Consider the following 22,258-nt stretch of genomic DNA (forward strand, 5'->3'; position numbering starts at 1 on the left):
AGCAGAATTCTTTAAGCTGAAAAGATTTATAATCGATCTCTTAGGTTTACAAAATTGTATTACTATTTACAAAATTGTATTACTATCTCCCTTGGTTATACATTAAGTTGCGAATTATAAGAGCTAAGTGTTACACTCAAAGCCCAGAAACCTTGTCCATGTGTTCCAAACAGGAACAAAAAAGAAACTTCAAGTAGTAAAGTTTGATGGTTATTTTTATGTCCATCTTGAAATCTTAATGTAAGACCTTTGTAAAAAAAAAAAAAATCAAGCCCAGCTAAGAAAGTTTAGTTGCATTTGCTAACAAAGTGTTTTTCTCCATCTTAATGAGTCAAATTAATTATAACTGGGGCATAAAATACTCTTCAATGCATTATATTTGTAAAGGAAATTCACGTATGCATGTATGTATGGCTAAAGTTCCAAGGCAAGACTGAATAGCATGAAATCATGACAGTTACCTGATCAGCTCCAGTGAGATGTATGAAGCTCTCAAGAATGGATGGGCTCAGCCTGTCCATCACATCTATGGCTAATTCATCATCACCCTATAAAAAAGTGAGCACATGTCTAAAAATATTTAGGAATGATTAAGAAAAGCCAAACCTAAGAAAACATAAAAAAACTGCACATCAGCACTATTTGTTACAAATGGAATTGAAGGCAGCTGGGTTAGTTTAGACCAGGTCAAAAAGCCTTTGTTACTTTGTTATAAGTTAAGTTATGCTTGCATGGTAGCAACAGAATGAACATAAGAATAGTTTTTATGTACTTTCATTAGATAATTAAATGATATACCTAAATCTTACCTTAGGTATTTCCAAAAGTGCAAACAAAGCCCGTATTTCTCTAAGGACACTGACAGCTAATCTCCTAGTGGCAGGTCGACTGCTACAGAGAATGACAAGTGCAAACCCTTCGACCACATGGAATACGTTGGAATACGGGCTCCTTTCCAGAGGAGGGGGATGAGAAGCTCCATTAGCCAAACCATGCTTGAAAAATAAAAAGAAGTTAAAAATCAAACAAAAGAATATGTGTAGACATTCCAGTATAACCATTAATTAAAGAATAAACCAAATTATATACATTATAGCTATAGGTCTGCCTCAGCTCAAGTAACTTAAATAATATTTAATTCACAAAAATGTAACACCGCAGGGGCTCCTGGGTAGCTCAGTCGGTTGAGCTTTCAACTTCAGCTCAGGTGATGATCCCATGGTTTGGTTCATGAGCTTGGGCCCCACATTGGGCTCGCTGCTGTCAGTGCAGAGCCTGCTTTGGATCCTCTGTTACCCTCTCTCTGACCCTCTCCTGCTCATCCTCTCTCTCTCTCTCTCTCTCTCTCTCTCTCTCTCTCAAAAATAAACATTAAAAAAAATGTAACAGTGTACACAGAGATAAAAAGCTTTTTAACTGGCAGTCTAAATACGAATTGTGTATGGAGCTTCTGGCATTCTCTGGTTACTTTGTAAACTTGGAGCTGACACTGTTAATCACTCTTGGCCTAACACTTCTATGTGGAAAATGAAGGGACTGAATTGGGACAATTTGAACTCAAAGTGTACACTAGCAGCATAGCATCACCAGGAGCTTGTTGGAAATAGGGGTTCTTGGGCTTCTCTCCATGCTCACTGAAGGCTGCGAGCTAGATTGATTTAGATGATCCTGCTCTAAAATTCCAAGGTTCTAGGGCAATATGTTATATAAATCAAGAAGCTGAGTACCTTTCATGGTAAAGGAGCAGACAAACCACATATGTGAAGCAGGGACTAGTGCCATGGGTAAAACAATCAAATAACTCAAGTGGAATACTCCCCAAAATTGTTACATCAGCTTTAAATATACTGGAAACAGCCTAAATGTAAGCTAGAATTGCCTCTACTCTCTGTGTTCATTCAGAACCAACTGTTACGAAAGGAAGAGGGTTGGAAAGGTTGGACACACAAACACTATATTTAACATCTGAACTGCAGGGAGGTTTAGTTTAGGGATTATAAGACTTCGAAAGCAAACAAAACCGATCAAATGTTTAGTTTTCAAGAAATCAATAGATATTAACATGACTGTTGGTCAGTTACCACTGACCACATACAAAGGGACAAAACAAAAGACTCTGGTACCTGGGAGTCCTGGTTTTTGTTGTGCATTTGGGTTGCCTGTTTCCACTGATTTATTAATTGTACCAACATCTTTACAGCATTATCAAGAAGCGTGGGATGGACATCAGTCACTTCACGAACAATAAAATAAACAAATCCTGAAAGAACATCCTCCCGCCAATCTGGAAAATCAAGCATTAGTGCCTGCAGGGTATTGAAAGCCAGAGCACGTAGTTCTTCATCCATATGAATTGTGAGCCTACCAAGAACAAAATTCCATTAGCAAACCTCAGAACCTTCCACGTAGTTTCATCATCTAAAACCTAAAACTAAGAACTTAAAAAAAGATGTCCTTCTCCCTGGTTTGTAAGAAGTATGAGGATGGGAACCAATGTTCCCTTTTTGTGTATATTCACCCTTAGGTTATTCTCGTGTTTAAATTCACATATGAATCCATTAATGTTAGTTGGTGTTTTTAAAAAAACTTCAGGAAAGTTTGATTATAATGAAAATGCACTTGAAAAAATACAGATCAGCATATCAGAATTACATTTTAAAAATTCTTTAATCCTTAAAATGCTGTATGTTTTCTTGTAATCAAAAATTATATCCGCTCATATAATATCTAAGCATTATTTCACATTTATGTAGTCCTTTACTATGACTGGAAAGAACATGATTTGTCTCTGTCCTTTTCATGCTGCTGAGGTTACAGTTAAACTATAAGATGGCCGATTGTGAACAAGAAAATAGAATAAACCCAGATGAAATCAAGTTAACAGAGATAATTCTCGAAGGTGAGCATGAGAGTAAATTTGCAGTAATATAAATGGAGTGTACCTGAGGGGAAAAAGGTTGATCTAACACGGAAGTCCCTAAAGGGAGTTTAAATCTAAGCAAATTGGAGAAGAGGCTGTAGAAAATTACCTTTTAGAGACACCAAAACAATCGGAGGACATGAACGTAATATGAGCTAACGGATTTTACCAGAACATAAAGAGAACGATCAACAAGAAAACCATAAAAGATGGCCCCAGTAGTGAAGCTACCAATATGTAATACTCTGTGAGCAGGAGTTTCTGATTTGGGGCTGAACAGGATTACTTTAGCGACTGACCATCAAAACACATGCGTCAGTGTTGGAAACAGCTTGAACGAGTAAGGTTAATAGGTGATATTAAGCATGTGCCACAACTACATGCTTAGGAAGCTGCGAGGGTGGAGTCATCCTCACGGACAGAGGAGGAAAGCCGTGGGCTTTAGGTGGAAGGAGATGTCACAGTCTTCACCCTGCTGAACTCAATTCTGGTCTTCACTAAGCCAACTTTCAACCGGCAATGAGACCGAAGAGAAAACTTACTATAGCTAGACAGACTTGCGGTTAGCCCCACGAAGCGGCAGCAGTGAGAGCAGCCCGTCAGAGCCATCACAGGGGATCAGATTAAGGATCTCTAGCCCAGCATTCTGTCTCTGATAGAGGCACCAAGGGAGGTACTGTGGAGGCACAGTGACTGTCTCCACGATGCTGACTTTAAAGGTTATTTCAACATCCCTTAAATCTTCATGCCCATCTTACACCTATCTGTGTAACTCAGGCTATATACGCATGAGTTCACCACTGTGTAGAGAACAACAGGGTGGCCTGGCTAATTTAAGGCAGAAGAATTAACTTTCCTTAGACATAGCATACAGGTCTACAAATGCATCTTTGTTTTGCTTACTTGCTTTAAAAACAAACAAAAACAGGATTTAGACGTTGCAATTCCAAATGATCAGAATGGGGGACAAAATAGAGCAGAACGCAGAATCTTCCTTTCTGCTGAAGTAAGCTAATTAGTTAATATCACAGGAAAAGGATGCAAAGTAAATCAAGTCGCAAAGCTGTCATTTACTGTTCAGATGTTTGCTCCCTTCACCAGGCTCCTCCATCCCTGACCCTTGTAGAGGGAGTTTCATTTTGGCGGGGGGATACGGGACCATTAAGCCACAAATGTGCAGGCGAGTTAAATTAGGGCGAGTGGAAAGAGTGCAACTGAGTGAGAGCTGTTTACTGTTTTCCCAAGAATAACATTACAAATCATTACACCTCTTTTCCTTCCCTAATGCTGACATGAACTTTGCAACTCTTCAATTCACAGCAAAAAATTAAGAGAGTGCAAAGGGATGAATTTATCTCATGGCGCAAAGTCTCCAAGTAACTCCTTTTCTCTCCTCGTCATCCTGAATAGAGACAAATGCCATTCTGTATCTCGATGGCAACCTGCAAAGGTTGAGGACAGGACAGTGATGGCTGTGTGCGGTGCTAGGTGTTTTCGCAGAGGAGGTCAAAGGGGTTGCTAGAGAAGTCTATTAACTGTTCACGGCGAATTTAACTTAAGTCCGTGGTAAGTGCTTGGCAGGGAGTAAACATCTTTCAGTACAGTCAAGTATCACTGCTCTGTGACAGTCATTACACCTGGCTTTTCATTTAGAGTGGGGGCAAGCAGACCATGGCTCAAGGGCCAGAATGTATGAGGCACCATGGGAACACAGTCACACCCCCTCCTTTCCATGAGGTCCGTGGCTGTTTTTGCCCTGCACTGCAGAGAGGAGCAGCTGTGATGCTGACCATACGACCTGCAAATCCTAAAATACTCACGATGTCATCCTTACAGAAGCAGCTTGCTGACCCCTTACCTACGGAATCCCTACGTACATCGACAAAGCAGCTTCCAACAAGCCTTCCCCTCAACTTAGAATTAGCTTTGGAAGCAAGTATTTACATTTGGTTGTCATGTTATTTCTTACTCTATAAAGCTATGACAAACCCAACAGAGGAAACAGAAGCAAAAACTTGAACCCTGCGGGCTACACAATAGGAAGAATAAGTGAAAACTAGCTATAGAAATGGCTTCAAGAGTTAACACGGCAGTTAACTGCCTAATGGGCATCACCACACATCTATTCAGGAATAACATGTTATCGAAATCCTAAGAAACACACTAGAAGGAAAGATAGGAAATCGAAAAGTAGGATTTGTAGAGAGGAATCCAAAAGAACTTTATAAGTTAAAAATGAGTGGGGAGAATGTGTTCACAAAACACAAAAGACACAATGCAAGTTTAGAAAGTGGATCAAGTAAAGTACTGAACGTGTCCTTATTACTCTGTTAGTGACAACAGTAACAGGAGTGTATTCGAAGTTTAAAGGGATTGAAAGAGGTAAAAATTAACATAGCAAAGAGTGATTCTCAGTTACCTTGCTAACAATTCAATGAGGTCAGTTCTGCTCATACCATCAGGAATCAGCCTTGGAATAGCAGCAACACAAGTCCTAAACAAATCAATTTTGGGTTTTCTTTCCCCTCTGAAAAATATACAACAGGATTTAATACGCTTATTACATATGTTAGGCAATGAAAGCAAACTTAGAAAAATAATTACAGAAAGTAGGAGTCCCCTCCCCCCTAAAAAAGTTTAATGTATTTACTATAAAAAAGAATTCATACAAACCCAGCAAATAATTATCAGTTTATAAATAGACAAAAGAATAAAGAGATAACAGGAAAGAAAATATAGCTAGCAAGCAAAAAGATTTTCAATAATTAGAAAACTACAGAAATGATTATGTCTAGATAATAAATTGTATTTAAGTAAATTATGTGGAATACAATTATTTTAAATTAAATTAAATTAATATCTAACCTGAATAAAGAATATTTAAAATTTTTTTAATGTTTTATTTATTTTTGACAGAGAGAGAGAGAGACAGAGCATGAGCAGGGGAGGGGCAGAGAGACAGGAGACACAGAATCTGAAGCAGGCTCCAGGCTCTGAGCTGTCAGCACAGAGCCCGACACAGGGCTTGAACCCACAGACACGAGATCATGACCCGAGCCGAAGTCAGATGCTCAACCAACTAAGCCACCCAGGCGCCCGAATAAAGACTATTTAATTACTAAATCATAATAAGTAACAATGAGATTATTAAATAACCAAGTATTGGTTATTTTAGGAACCTATAAAATTAACTAAAAAAACTTTTTGAGAGAGAGAGAGAGCAAGCAGGGAAGGGGCAGAGGAAGAGGGAGAGAGAATCTTGGCAGGTTCTGCACTCAGTGTGGAGCCCAGGGTGGGGCTCTGCTTCACAACCAGGAGATCATGATCTGAGCCGAAATCGAGTCAGACATTTAACCAACTGAGCCACCCAGGTGCCCCAACAAAAATAATTTTTTTCATTTATTATTATACATTAATGAGGGTCTTAAAAAAGACATTCTCATATTCTATTGTTGGTATTGTCTGTTCTTTTCATTTTATTTTCAGAATACACACACACACACACACACACAAATATACATATTTAAATGTTTACAGAATTAATGTCAATTTTGAAAATCTTGGTTCCTCCAGAGGCTTGATACAATTTATTTCTACTATATTTTCTTCTAGTTATTCAATGATTTTTTAATTTTTACTTTAAATATCTAACCTCTTAACACCCTGGTTTTTGTTTTTATTTTGGTCTATATTTCAAGATGAGGATCTTAGTTTATTTTATCCAAATTGTTCTTAAGGTGGGCTAAAAAATTCTCATGTAGAAAAGAATTTGGACGTTTAACGTACTGGGGTCAGTATTCGTTATAGTGGCAAAAGACTTGCTACCTACTCTTAGAGATTTTATATACTCAGTGTTCTCTTCAGATGGTTCCAATATGCATGAATTTCAGTTCCAACGAGTTGATTACATAATACCAGTTTCCCTGCAAATCACTATGTAAATAAACAGATGTGCATCATAATCCCTAATTGTGTCACTTTTTTTTTTTAAGTTTTATTTATTAAAGTAATCTCTACACCCAGCATGGGCCTCGAACTGAAGACCCCGAGACCAAGAATCGTACGCTCTTCCACCTGAGCCAGCCAGGCACCCCAATCATGTCACTTTTCCCAAGTCTGTTGTGATTGGTCACTGCACATTTGTTACTTGTTCACACAGACAGCAAAGTGTAACTATGTTGCCTCCTGGTCTCCAGCCATAAAACTCAGGTGATACTTTGCAAACATGGATAATCAAGGGAAGAAACTGGCCAATAAAGACTAAAGCGCAGCAGAGAAAGGAAAAGTGATACCCCTGTGAGTGAAATTCGAATGAAACTTTACAGGAGGTACAGAGGAAGGAGCCGGCAGGGAATGTTAGCAGACTCCATGCACACAGCCAGAGGAGCCCAGGGAGGGCAGACTCATTCACACAGTAAGGAAGTGGTTGTGACGTAGATTTTCCAGAGCAAGTGATGCAGAGGGGAAAAAAAAAAATGTCAACACTGGAGAAGTTCTCGGAAACATTAGTAGACACTAGTATACAATAACTGTATATTAGTTAAACTGAGAGATCAAATATCCAGTTTGGTGTTCTAAAACCTGTGATGCGGGCCTTAATATCGAAAAAAAAAAATGTCCTGCCTTATTACAGGATATGTGGATACTGACTAGCAAATAAAACAAGTTACTGCCATATAATCAATACATCCTCCCGAGGAGAAAGTCCCTAACATCAAGGAAAAAGGATGCCAGACGGCAAGCAGTGACAAGCCTGGTGACCCAGGGGCCTGAGGCACTGTCTTGAAAACACTACTTCCGTTATTCCCCTCTGTACCTTCTGTTACCAGGAGATTTTCACGTTTTCTTTTTTGTTTATTGGGGTTCTGGAAATAAGAGTAGGTGTTTGACTTAATAAGACAACTACATCCACACATATCAAGGGTAACTCGGACTTATCTATCGGTCATGGAATGAGTATAGGGCCTTGTCACTGACAGCTAAACAGATCCAGGATGACTTCTGCTACTTATGCTAGTTCGATAGCACTTTGAAGAATACAACTGAGCAGGCGGAAGGATTTGCTATATCAACACCCACAGCAGGGAGCAATATGGGACAGCTGCAAAGGAGAGAGTAAGGGAGCAAGCAAGAATCAATCACGTGTGCCTTTTTATGAAAACTGAAATGGCAACGAAGGGAAAGAGCTTCCTACGTACGTAATCATATCTTCAGGCTCCTTATTGGACATCTGCACGCTAGTCATACACATTGGTCTCCCAACTTCTTTGTCCAAATGTCTGAGAATGCTATCTAATGCTTTTCTCACTTGAGGATAGTACACTGACATTCCTAGAGAAAAAACATCACGGTTACAAAATGTCAGAAATTAGATAAAGAACAGTCATACTTACTTCCCATAAAAAATAAAAGCCTATCTTTAAATGGCATCAGCTTATTGGTGTCACCAAGGAAAGGAATTTCAACTGTGCTACACTCTTCTCCCGAACGATCATCGTTAGTGTACTGGACAGAATATATAAAACTTAAGCACGGAACTAAAATTACTTTGAAGGAAGTACAAAAGGCAGTGAACAGTATCATGTAAGAAAATAAAGACCAAACTGGAAGACTCTTCATATGAAAACTCAGAGGTATTATCAAACCCGTATTCATTTTTCTATCACTCTCTACTGGAATAACCACACTAGACAAATATATTCATTTTAGATTTGATCATAAATGTTTCCAAAGGAATATTAAATTGCATCACAAAGCAAATTGTCTGGCTGAGTTAACACCAACCTATGACTTTTGCTTCCTCGTCCGTCAACGTTTTATTGAGAAAAATTTTCTTTACACGGAGAGTGTTTCCTGAGGGAAGGATGACCCCTGTTGTTGGCATCGGTGGCTCTCCGTCCTTCTGCTGCAAACTGTCTGCTATTACAAGGAAGACTCTCAGGCCTATGTTCATTCTCTTCAGGAAAAAAAAGTTTCAGAATGAAATCAGAAGGTCAGAAAATATCCTTTTTTCTTGTTAAAAACACCTCATCAATTAACGGGGGGGGGGGGGGGGGCAGGAAGGCCCGGGAGGACAACCAACCTTTCTGCCCAACATTGTTTAACTAGTTGAGGCATCACAATTTGTTTTACTATCAAATTCCCAAATGCCGTCCCTTCACTTGAGGTCAACTGGCTCTCCTATTCTCTATAAAGCTTATTTCAAACCTCTTCCTTCCTTCCTTCCTTCCTTCCTTCCTTCCTTCCTTCCTTCCTTCCTTCCTCAGCAGTCCTACCCTCCTACCATGCCCTCCCCTCTCTAGGCGGATGACAGATCTCCTACTTCATAGAAAGAAAAAACCACCAACTGTCCTCAGTCTCTCACTATGGTAACTAACACCTCTTCTCCCTCTCCTTTGATCTTATGACAGTCTTAGGGGGCACTGGGCTTCCTGGTTGTTAGAATTCCATTTGCTCTTGCTTTCCCGGGAATGGGAATGGCACACCACCAATGACCCCTTCTCTTGCTTGTGTCCTCAACATTTCCTTTCCACCGGGGACATTGTGTTAACTGCTGTTAGCTATGCTCATCTTAATGAAGCAAGTCCCCTCCCCCCCTCCCCCCATAATGTTTTCCTGAGGCAACTCTCACTTATCAGTGACCATTCTGCTCAAAAGAGTGGTGGGTTTGCCTGCAGCCTGTTTGACTTTTCAGCAGCACCGGACTGTCAACTATTCCTTCTCTTCCTGAAACACTTCCTTCCTCTGATTCATCTGTGCCATGGCTGGCTGAGTCATCTCTGCTGGCACTTCAGGTTTGGCCTCCTTTAGCCGCAGGGCCAATGTTAGACTGCTTCAAGACGAGGTCTTCGGCTACCGTCTCCTCTCCTCATGTTTTCTCTCCCAAAGCAACTTCATGTATCTAACATGGCTTCAGTTAGCACCCACACCACATCACCTGTCAATTTTAAGCCTCATTTCTCTGAACTCGGACCCTCAGACCCACTTGACATCTCTACCTGGATGTCAAAAAGATGTCTCAGGTTTGACTCATTCAAGCCAAATGTACTTTCCCCTCAAACAAGGTCCCTTCTCAATGTTTCTTTTCTCAGTTGGCACTCCTCTCCATCTGCACCACCACTGTCTCCGCCCAAGCTGCCATTTTTTCTGACCTACGCCAGTGGTCTCTAAGGTAGGTGTGTGCATCCCCATGGATGTGCAAGATAGCTCGCTGGGATACAGGAAGACAATAAAACTTTTATTTATGGGTTTTTTTTTTTTTTAATCTAAATAAGATTAAGACTTTAAGCTTTCCTCATCTTTATATACAACATAGTACTGGTGCCCTCCCTCAGTCTAAACATCACATGGTCATGTCACATAGTCACAGAAAACATCTTGAAGAAGTGGGAAAGCTCCATCATGTACTGGGTTTCACAGAAGGACCCGCACGTACTCATTCTTTTGGTGTGCTGCAATTTGCTTGTGTTTGATTAAATGGATTAATGGATAATTTTTTTTCTGGCTTTAACTAAACTAGCTCTCGCAAGCTTAAAAAGATTCTGAGGGGCGCCTGGGTGGCGCAGTCGGTTAAGCGTCCGACTTCAGCCAGGTCACGATCTCGCGGTCCGTGAGTTCGAGCCCCGCGTCAGGCTCTGGGCTGATGGCTCAGAGCCTGGAGCCTGTTTCCGATTCTGTGTCTCCCTCTCTCTCTGACCCTCCCCCGTTCATGCTCTGTCTCTCTCTGTCCCAAAAATAAATAAACGTTGAAAAAAAAAAAAATTAAAAAAAAAAAATAAATAAATAAATAAATAAAAAATAAAAAGATTCTGAAGAGAAAATGGAGACTGACGATAATACTAACAGAGTAAACCCATGGAAAAGAACAACAAAACACAGAACTCACACTCTTTTATTCCTAGCGTAAGAGCTTCAGTGAGGAAAAAAATTATATTCAGAAATAAATTTATTCAATGGGAGAAGATGTTTTTGAAAATGGATGTTCAAGAAAATCTCATTACATGATTTTGACGCTGGAAACCACATTCAGTATATCATCTATAAAAACACTCATTTCTCATTTCTGCTCACTGTATATACCTAGAAATAATTATTCATGTATCTTAAAAATCCTACAAACGAAAAGCTTCAACAACTTTCCAACTTCTGTGTTAACTACATAAATGTATGTTTTAGGATTTGATTATGAGAAGGACCAGCACAGGAGTTTTAAAGAAATAAGAGATAACCTTTTTATATTCTCCAATGTTACTTGCAAAATCTTTTGAACAATCTAAAAAGGTAATGTCTAACGAGTGAGTTAGGGTTTACTAAGTGAATAACAGGGCCACAGAAGTAGGAAATATTTAATATTTAATTCTTTTGCTTTTTTATTTTTATCAATATCCCTCTGGGGAAAAGGATTTTTGCCCATTTTGTCTCTAACACCCGCAACAGTGCCTGACACATTTTTGGTGCTCAATAAATGTAAAGTAAATGATATTTATTTTTAAAAATCTGATACTGATATTAATAAATGAAACCTGAGCTCATGTCACAACCTTAGAAGTCAGCTAAGCTGACTCATCTGGAAAACATCCTCCCTTGATAATTTTTCACCCTACTTGAAACTACTACTAAAATTGAGTTGGCTATCAGAAAGGTAAAATAATTGGTCCTAGATCATCACACTAGTCATTGTAAGTAAAGCTTCTAACTAGAGATTTGAGCTTGAGAGTTCTGATTCCAGAAACTGCTCTAAAAAAAAAGTTTAAATAAAAAGATTATGAGATAGGATAATAATTTTTTTACCTCTGGATTAATGGTGAAAGTTTTAGTAGATTTTCCAACACTGAGAAGATCAAATATTATTTCTTTCATTGCAAAATCCAAACGTTCCTAGAAAAAAATAGCAATCAAGACATTGTTATAACTTTCTACTACTATATGTTGGGTATCATGTTAAGAATCATACATATAATGACACCAGGTTTGTATCCATAAGATCTAGGTGGACAAAAGAAAAATACGTATGAATTAAGTTTTTTAAAAAATGACTATAAATGTATTATTTATCAAATGATTTAATGCCCCAACAAACAGGATAAACATTTTAAACATTCATTTACCAAAATCATATTCAAAAATCTAAGTGAAGAAATTCCCAGAATGATGGCAAAAGGGAGTCCTGAAACAACAGGCATGCGGCAGGCCTAGCGAGTGGTGAGTTCACACAGGGACAGTAAGAATAGGTCTCCAGGAAGGAAATCTCCAAGGAAAAAGAAGATCAGTAAGATTAGCTGATGTCTGAGAGGAGTTACATAGTTTTCATGGAGTGTTGGTATAAGGTGATTAATCCAAGGGGGCGGACAAGATCCGGGGGCAAGAGAAAGGAAAGAGATGTGAGCCAATGGCAAAAGTTTTGTAAATACTAGATCTTTTTCTTTTTTAATGTTTATTTATTTATTTTGAGATTTTGAGAGAGAGAGAGAGAGAGAGAGAGAGAGGAGGAAGGACAAAGAGAGAGATGGAGGGAGAGAATCCCAAGCACGCTGTCAGCTCAGCCCCCAACATGGGGCTCGAACTCACAAACTGTGAGATCATGACCTGAGCTGAAATCAAGAGTCACGTGATCAGCCGACTGAGCCACCCAGGCACCCCACTAAACACTAGATCTGAAGCACAGTTTGCTTTCATTCACCTTACCGACACATTTATATCCATCCAATTATCATTAGTTCTGGGCTGCCGTAAATAGAAATGTATTCGTTTTGTTTAAATATTCCTTATCTCTTTACTGTTAAAAATAACATTAAAGATCATCTAAATTGTCACAGTTTTAGTTCAAAGAGACCACAATGACTATTCTGGAATCCAAGCATCTTCCCTGGCTGATGAAGTAACCTTACCTACTATGCTTCTTCCAGGGCTGATGTCCCCAAAGGGAATGTGACTAAAACCCTGGATCTGATTGCTCAGCACCTGTTTAATCCCCTTTGAATAAACCTTCCTTTACTAGCAGAGACCAGCAAGCTAAAATCGTATTTCTCAGAATGCCTCAGAGCAGTGGGCTTCAGGATGTGATTTAGACCCTACCAACTGGTACACTCATGTGAGTCTTTGGGAACTGACGTATAGGAGGAAGAGGAGGAGGACAGGAAGGCAGGAATCCTCTAGTGGTGGGGACCGTGGCAGCAGCAGGATTCTGAAAGAACTGTGATGACTTCCTAATTTGGCAGCTTTTTGTCTCTGGCAGAGGCCACAGCTACCTCGATAGCCCAATTCTGCAATTTCCTCTTAGTCATCCGTAGTCCTACCAGTGATTCGATTCTGTGAACCATCTATATTCCTTCAAAGCTCCCTTTGGGTTCAACTAGCTACTGTGGATTCTAGTATCTGTACCTAAGAAACTAGATGGATGCATGAGAAAACAGTTTGCCAAAAACCTTTGGAGATACTCAGGAAGTAATTAGTCAATGGAGCAACAGTAGGACTGAGCAATACTTCCTTGACCCTTCCTAAATTAAGTGCTCCACCTGTGGGTCCCCTTGAGTTCTGTTATCACGCTTTTCGATGTGTAACAAATTGTAAAACTCCAAATTACTTCAGTTATTGTGAGGTAAAGCACTTACCTGAGCAATGAACTGGATAATCTTCACAAATATATTGAGAGGTGTATCACGAGGAACCACACTACGTGAACCTTTCGGAAAAAGTGCTGACACTATGCTCATAAGACGACTATGGAAAAAAAAAAAAAAGACTGAGTCATAAAGAGATAATGACATCAACAACAAACATTCTTCCTATTCTTCATAAGAGGTCAAGAAAATGCATTCTCCTTCTCAAGGTCTTTATAAAATGTTAACTATAATGTCATCAGTGTGATTTTTTTACGAAGATCTTTATAAAATCCATTTTAATGCAAAGGCACTCACCTCTGAGTTACAGTGTTGCTTTCACATTTTATTCTAATTACATAAACCCACAACAATCTATACAAAGATTCCAGTGCAACTCGAGACATTTTAGGATCTTTATTCTGTTCAAAAACAAGAGAGAATAAAAAATAAACTTATTAAACTACTTGCAATCATTTAAGATTAAATACAGTCTCTGCCAACAACTAAAAGCCCTTATCCCACTCCTCTCTGTATTCAATCTAAAGCAGGTTTAAATATGTAAATATACGTTCGGTATATAGTAAGTACAGAAAGCTGAGAGGTAATTCCGAGCCATTCCTTTAGTAAAAATATCAGAAGGACATTCATACTTGAAAGAACTCCTATCTTATACACACATCAACCTACTTGGCAATAAACAGTTCACACAATATTGACATCATCATAGAAGGATTCCTTATCTTTGGAGCAATTTACTGCAGTCCAAACTTAGTTAAAACTTAGGCCACCAAAGGTTATTATGGGTACTTGCATTTATGAAATAACGCAAACTATTGCTGAGTGATTATCCTTACAAGAGGGACTACAGAAGAGCAAGGACTCTGAAGTCAGGAATGACTGGCCACACCTCATCTTTGGGGGCACTTTTATACCGCTTGGTACCACAATTTCCTCACCTTTAAAAATGGAGATAAAATGGTACCTACCTCACACATTAAGGAAGTTTTTGTGTGAAAAACACTCGGAACACTGCCGGCACATGTTAAATGCTTCATAAATGTTAGCTGTTATACCTTTAAATTTTACTTAGACATTACTTAAATTATTATCGTTTAGAATAAGAAAATTATTTCATTTCAATCACAACTTGATCAGCAAACTTTTTCTTCATACCACTTATTATAAAAAGTAAAGTTCTCAGATGACCGGTCATGTAATGAGATTTAATGCTGAATTTTGAAAATGTAGCTCATGGTCAACTTTATTAGGAGAAATTCTTTGTGTATGTTGATTGGCTGTAGGACGCACTGACTGTCATAAATCAGCACTCATTTAATTTAGTTTGGGGGATTTCTTTTTGTTGAGTAATTATTTTATATACAGCAACAAACAAAACAGAGTTTTAAAATTCTAAGTAATTTAGCCATTCTATTTTACTTTTTCTTGAGAAATAGAAAAATGGGCAACTATGTATGATTAAAAGCAATACAAGAAGATAACAAATGACAAGTAAAAGAAACAGAGCGATCAGAAAATAGAATTTTGCACATCTATGTGAAGAATTGATATAATTAAGAATGGAATACCAATTATTCTGCTGGTCAGTGTCTCAACATCAGTCCCTACTTCTATTGCCAAATCATAATGATTCCAAATTTCAAATACACTCCCCAAGTAGTTATTAATTACTAATGTAACTAAGGTAACATACAAAGTAGTAAGTAATGTCTGCAGGTTACTCGTAACAACCCAGCTTTTTACAGTACTTTCTTTTCTATCACGTAACTTTTTTTTCTGTCATTTAAATGCAAGATATCAAGTATCAAAAAATGTTCAATTAGTTTGATGTACATTCCAAATAGTATTTTCATATTAAATTATATTTTCAAAATGCAACTGATACAAATTAATACATGTTATATATTAAAAATATTTAAGTCCAATTCCACATAAAAATGTCTTCATATAAATGGTTAATAAAGTATTTTGGATTATTTTACGTGAAGGGCTGAGATATCTAGAATGAAAAAAACTTGATTTTCAAACTTTCCAAGATGGACTACTATGTTTACAAAGCAGACTTATTCTACACTGAACAAAGCCAAAACTAAGATGAAAAATGATACATCAATTATTGTGTATTCAGCCACTGAAATGCTGTCAAACATGTCTGAATAATAAAAACATCCTAAAATGATCTGAGCCTTAACCAAAGAGTAGATAATTCCCCAGTTACCATTTTGGTACAATACGAATAAGCAGATTGTTACATACATTAAAATCCAATAAACATTTGATATGTCCAGTATGTTCTTTGGCCGCAATCATTTTAATGTATCTTTCCCTTTTTTCTACCATGAACCAAACCCAAAATATTTTGCTTAAAATCCAAACCAATAGGAGACAAGTTTTAAAAAGTCATGCATCAAAAATCATACTTAAAATCTAAGCTGTCTCCTTAATTGCATCGGAAAATGTTTTTTTTTTTAATTTCGTCTATAACAGTGTCACTAATGTAACGTTATTTAAACAACAAATTAAACAGGATATTTTAAAATGGAGGATTTTGGTTAAGAATCAACATTCATGATCACTTGTAGCTCGTAAATTCATCTTCTTGGGATGACATTAATATTAAACATGTACAGTGTCCCTGCTGTGTGCTAGTCTTCTTTTACAAGAGGAGAAGCGGGCTGGAATAAATACATTAGACATGCAATGCAACAATGGGTAAAGAAAAAAAAAAAAAAGCCACACTTAAAGGAGATAAAGCAATATTTTACTTTGTAACAACACAACTCACCTGGAGTGTTTCTATTTGTTTTCTGATACTGTTGTTAGATGGCATCTAAATAAAGCAATGTGAGACAGCAAACATAAACATGAGACACAGCACATGCATGTTAGATGAAAATAAGCACAAAACAAGACAGCTCTTCACCAAGGCCTCTATTTAGAAGAAATTTGAAATTTCCAAGACAGTGGCCAGAAACACTAAAGGAAAAAAAAAAATCCTATAACTTGGGATACATCCATATAATCCTTAAACTAAGAGAAAATATTTAAATTATTAAGTACCTAAATTTTCCTCTCAAAGCACTGCACTCGAGTTCTAGCAAGTTTAAATTTTTAGAAGAAAATAAGCATGCGCTATAGAAAACAACCTTCAGATTATTTTTATCTGAACTCCACTACTCTTATTATTTCCCCCCCGCACCCCCTCTAATTATTCTTCAGAAACCTTACAATCACTGTTCACATAATAACCTCGACTGATAAAAAGATAGGGAAATAGGAAAACTACCAAATTCTGTTTCAGGACAAAAATGACAGATGTGACATCTTCTGTGAATTCAAATGGATGTTTTCTCATGCTATTTATGGGCCGATGGGGCGAAAGCCCATGTTCCGTGGTCACCACCTTCAAATACTGATATGGTAACTTTTTAAAAAGTGTACAATATTAAAGATTGTATTTATTCTTATGACTCTGGAGAATAATGCTTTTTTTAATATCCCAGAATGACAGCCAGATATTGTCTGAAAATATCTAGTACAGCAAAACTCCTTATAGTCCATTAACAGATAGCGGGTGGATCTCAAAGGGCAAACATTATGGAGCTGAAGAGATCTAGATGCAAACCTATCTCTATCACTTTTTGGCCCCCTGACCGTGGGTTACTTATTTATCTTCTTTCAGCCTCACTTACAGTAAGAATTAAATGAGAGATTGTATTTAAGCATCTAGTATATAGAAGTATTAATAAGAATCAGCTTTAAGAAGTAATAGGTCTAGTAAGTGAAAACTCGTTACGGATTTTTTTGAAATCATGAGGTTTCTTGCATCTCAAAACAGAATCAGTTTAGGCCTTTACCTTGAACCAGTTTTTCCTGTATGTGTGTATGTCTATATATATATATATATATATATATATATATATATATATATATATATACATATATGTGTGTATGTCTATATATATATATATATCAATTGATATATATATCAAATCAATTATATCTGTTGCAACAGATAACTAGCATCAGGTTTTTTACTGAATACTCCATGCCTTACCTCAACTCTGCAGTGTAGCCACAGTATCTAAAACTTAATAAACAGGAGCCAATTCGTAAAATTTCTGCTGAATAGAGCCTTAATGTAAGTTAAGGGTTAATGGCCAAGACAACTATATTCCAAATATTCATGCTAAGGTGGCTCTTATCTCCTTTAGCCTGGCAGAGCGACATTGCCATTAATTAAAATGGACAATATGCCAGAAATATTTAATAGGAGGTAAGGGTTCAAAGAAAACAGCATTTCAAATGAAAGCCTTAAGACAAAAAATAAAAGTTAAGGTGCTGCGAAAGAATTGCAAATATGTTAGGTGGAAACATATATATATACAACAATTCCAACAAGCAACAGAAAAGTATGGATTGTCATGAAACAAAGCAACCTTTCAGAAAACACTTAAATGGGAGTCTGAAAATATTTTATTGAAAGTGTGGAAAATCATACTACCCAGAAAATTATCAATTCCCCCTTTTAGTACCTGTATCGGTATGAATCATCAAAATGAGGACAGAAAACAGTATAATGTAATTAATTAAATAAAGCTTATTTTCTGGTTGCATGACATAAAGAGTTTAATAAGCTTGATTTGGTCCTGGGAATTTTCATACATAAGAAAGAGAGTATATCAAGTCTCATCCAAATATGAATAATATCAATGAGTATCTAGGAGAAAAAGAGCCAAAAATGTTTCTCAAAGACTTTTATTTTCTGTATACCTTTTTAAGTAATCAAGGCACTTTTGGAAATGATGTATAAAGTCACGGAAAAGATATATAGGATAATGTTTCCAGTGGATCATTCTCAAAGTGGGAATGAAAAGTCAGTCCTATTTCTCAAATACCACAGTGAGCTATAGAGTCAGAGAAAAGTCATTTAATCTACCTGTGCCTCGCTTTCATTGTCTTCAAAGTATAAGGTTTTCAATATTATCCTAACTTAGAGGAATGACAGGAAATAAGAGGCCATGTCTGTCATGCTTCTAGAACTTGTAAGCAAATATTCAAATGTACTCATCGAGGCATTAAAACAGTGTTCAAATCAAGCATTTCCATGACATGCAGGTGAGGAATATTCCCATGTCCCGTGTCAGACATTAACGGAGCTCCTATCCACAGAAGAAAAGCAGATCCTGTTAGATCCTGCTAGCAGAGTATCCTGGGAAGATAAAGATCCTTCTATCTCACAGCCTTGTTTACAACACTAAAGAGAGACCGGACGTGGGCGTGCCAAGTAGTGTTAGTAACAACTATCCCTTGATTCAAGTCAGAATCATTTCAGGAGATTCTGTGTCCCTGTGGATCCAATATCACACTCTTAGGTTTGGCTGGCACACTTTCATCAAATGTGCTTTTCGTGACATTTCATTATCAAGGCTTTTTTCATTTTCAGACTTGAGCCAACATGACTGAATTTTCTCAAAATGAAACACAAAATAATATCCGGAGGATTCTATAAGATTAACACTCTGTAACTCTAAAGGCATGTTTTTAGCACAAATATTGTTAGATCTAAGGTAATATAAACAAACAGCTGCTAAAAATGTACAATTTTGCATTAAGACAAACTAAATTTTCAATCAAAAGTTGATTCATGTCAATATGTGATTCCCCACAGAAAGAATAAAGTACATTTAAGAAAAGCAACGTGGTAAAGTATTACTCTTCTAATGCACCAATAATAATGAGGGTTTTATTACATACTGTTCAATATATATGCACAAATGAATACACTACAGTCAGTATCTACAGGTCAGAAATGTGATTATGTCTTACCTTTAAATGTGACAAACAGTTCTGTAGGAAAATATGCCAGTTATTTAAAAAAAACTGTTTCTGACTGACACATAAAAGGCAGGTAATTAGTGGATAAAGAGCCTATAGGAGATAGGGAAAAGAGAATTAACATTTTTCATGAGAAAGCACAGATTTGTAAATCATATCCTCAGAAACAAAGGCAGTTTTCCCATTTGTCTTAAGAAGTACGGTCTCCTAAAGTAACGTCACAAAAAATGATAAAGGGCAAGTTTTCTGTAAGAACAACTCCTCGATCTGTCTCATTGCCCTGAGTTGGAGCATGCTTTTATTTTTCCCTAGAGCCACCACTCCCTCAACGAGTACAGTGGTTAGGAACACAAGCCCTGGGATCAAGCACAGACTGGCATCAAAGTTTCAGCTTTTTATTTGCCAGGCGCATGACTTCAGGGTGGATATAATTAAGGGCTCCAAGGCTCCCTTTGCTAACACACGGAGTGGAGAATGATAGACGGGGCTGGGAGGTTTAAAGTAAAACAATGCAAATGTAATTAGTTCAATGCCTGGCACAATAAGTGTTTATTCATTATTAGATCTGTATCTTAAGTGGTCAAGTATTTGTCTAATTCTCCACACTTTCTCCAAGCTGCATAAAAATTTACAGCAAACTCCTTCAAAGTTACATGGAGTGGGTGGTTAAATCTCTGAATAGAAATGATGTCATTAGATAGACAATGGTTCCTAAGTAATCTAATACTTCTGAGTGCAATAATAATGTAAAATAAAGAAATTTATGGTTTAATAGGAGTATATGCAAGCTTCCACATAGTATAATGCATAACTTAAAGCACCTGTCAAGATAGGTAAATACCTAGAATGAAGTCTGACTAACCTATCAAATGTAGAGCCAGAAAAATTAAGAACAGAATGTTTTAAAAAGAGCAGGAAAAATGTATAAAATTTGCCCTTACGTTGCGTTTTGGAAATTTTACAATTTCAATTCTTACAATTCTTTTCAATCCCCCCTCAATTCAGCAATCAATTACTACAACTCCTAATTAAATATGTAAAGGTTTGAAATGTTTTTCAATACCAATGAATGCTTCTTTCTGGAGCTCAGTTCAAAAGTAGTCTGATAAAGCATCTCCACAAAATTTTTCAAACAGGGAACATTCACTTCATTTTTAACAGCCTAGGTAACAAGATAATACAAAAACAAAGAAAATGGTCACAAATATTAAACTGTACAGAAATTACGAGAACTTTCTCTAAGGTGTGAAATTAGTGACTCCTTCACCGAGTATCTCACTAAAGTACTAGAAACTGCCAAATGACCAACTGTCAAGTCGCTGAGATAAAGGTGGTCCCTGTTCTGAGAAAACACAAGGAAGTGAACAGGCAATGAGTATGTGATACAACCAACAGATGCTGCAAGAGGAAATTCTCTGTGCTCTGGGCACGTTCACAAGGGGCCCCAACAGAAAAACTCCACGAGAAAGTAACACCAAAGCTGAATCCAGCATCCCTTCTGTGATACAGAGCAGTAAATCCCAGGTAACCTCTCCGGCCTTGTCCTCCACGCTCTGCCTTCCTGCACTGGGATCCAGCAGCACCAGCTAGCTTTCTTGCTGTTTCTAGAACAGATCATGCATGTTTGTGCTTTAGGGAGTCTACAGTGGTTCCTTGTGCCCAAGAAGTCTTCCCTCAGATACAGCACGCCTTTTCCCTCGTTCCTTTAGCTTCTGCTCAGTCATCTCCATCTCCTTCGAGGGGGTGGTCTCAGCTAATCACAGTATTCAAAATTTCAACTCCCTTATCCCTTCAGCAATCCTACCCCCCTATCTTACTGTACATCTCTCCAGAGTACTTATCACCATCCACCTACTAGATATTTTACATACTAGTTTACTAGCTGTTTTCTGCACCAGAAATAGCTCTACAAGAGCAAGGTGTCTTTCCTACCTTGACCATTCTTGCATTCCCTATGCACAGAAGAGGCTCTGATACAAAGAAAGCATTCAATACATGTGATGAATGAATAAGTAGAGTCCAACCAGGCAAAGTGGGGAGGGAGGTTATTAAAGAGGCAAGAATGTTCCAGACAGAATGAGTGCTATATGCAGCAGTGGGTGTTATGGATTGAAATGTCACCTCCCCCACACCCCAAATTCAGATACTGAAATCCTAACCCAGCGTACCTCATCATGTGGCCTTATTTGGAAAAGGCAGGTGTCATTTGGTCATTGCAGATGTAATTGGTTAAGTTAGGATAAAGTCATATTGGGGTGAGGGGACCCTACTCCAACATGATGGGTATCCTTTAAAAAAAACAGGCAATTTGGACAAAGACGTACACAAGGAGAACACCACGCAAAAATGAAGGCAGAGCTCAGGTGCTGATTCTATAAGCCAAGGAATGCCAAAGATATCAGAAACTAGGTGAGAGGCACAGAACAGATGCTTCCTCACAGCCCTCAGAAGGAATCAACCCACCAACACCTTGGTCTCACCATAACTGTGAGACAATAATTTTTGTTATTTGAGCCACCTAGTTTGAGGCACTTTATGAGGGCTGCCTTAGCAAACAAACTACAAACCAAACACGGCATAAAAGAAGAATCAGGTAACACAATACTCATGGACCGCAAGGACCGTCAAGGGTCTTTCCTCCTACAACCTGCTCCTTTTGATTAATTACCTTAAAAATACAACCTAATCCCAGTTAGGTATCTGGCAAAAACAGATTTTCAGACAAGGGGGAAGCACAAATGACAACGTGGGATAGAGAGGCAGCAACCCAAACCACTTCTAGAAAAAGAAATTGAAATACATGCACTAATGAAAATAGACTAAAACCTGACGGTTTGATAAATGATAGGTTTATTTTATCAAAAAAATAATAATAACAAAA

General features: G+C 37.7%; 1 protein-coding gene across 13 annotated transcripts in view; it reads right to left on the minus strand.

Annotated features, from left to right (window-relative positions):
• The window catches only part of FRYL (FRY like transcription coactivator), a 267,113-nt gene that overhangs the window by 91,774 nt on the left and 153,081 nt on the right, over window positions 1–22,258 (minus strand). For 11 of the 13 annotated variants that reach the window (XM_078446126.2, XM_078446128.2, XM_078446121.2 and 8 more), the window contains 12 exons: window positions 20,441–20,539; window positions 19,369–19,470; window positions 16,325–16,369; window positions 13,837–13,940; window positions 13,531–13,639; window positions 11,711–11,797; window positions 8,705–8,876; window positions 8,119–8,251; window positions 5,340–5,447; window positions 2,124–2,361; window positions 810–995; window positions 462–548 (listed from right to left, as the gene is read on the minus strand). In XM_078446126.2, coding sequence (XP_078302252.1) covers window positions 462–548; window positions 810–995; window positions 2,124–2,361; window positions 5,340–5,447; window positions 8,119–8,251; window positions 8,705–8,876; window positions 11,711–11,797; window positions 13,531–13,639; window positions 13,837–13,940; window positions 16,325–16,369; window positions 19,369–19,470; window positions 20,441–20,539 — 1,470 coding nt within the window. The remainder of the gene's footprint in view (window positions 1–461; window positions 549–809; window positions 996–2,123; window positions 2,362–5,339; window positions 5,448–8,118; window positions 8,252–8,704; window positions 8,877–11,710; window positions 11,798–13,530; window positions 13,640–13,836; window positions 13,941–16,324; window positions 16,370–19,368; window positions 19,471–20,440; window positions 20,540–22,258) is intronic. The other 2 variants (XM_078446130.2, XM_078446129.2) reach the window with 1 other exon arrangement.

Source organism: Panthera onca, chromosome B1, assembly GCF_046562875.1.
Source record: "Panthera onca isolate mPanOnc1 chromosome B1, mPanOnc1 haplotype 2, whole genome shotgun sequence".
NCBI classification, from domain to species: Eukaryota; Metazoa; Chordata; class Mammalia; order Carnivora; family Felidae; genus Panthera; species Panthera onca.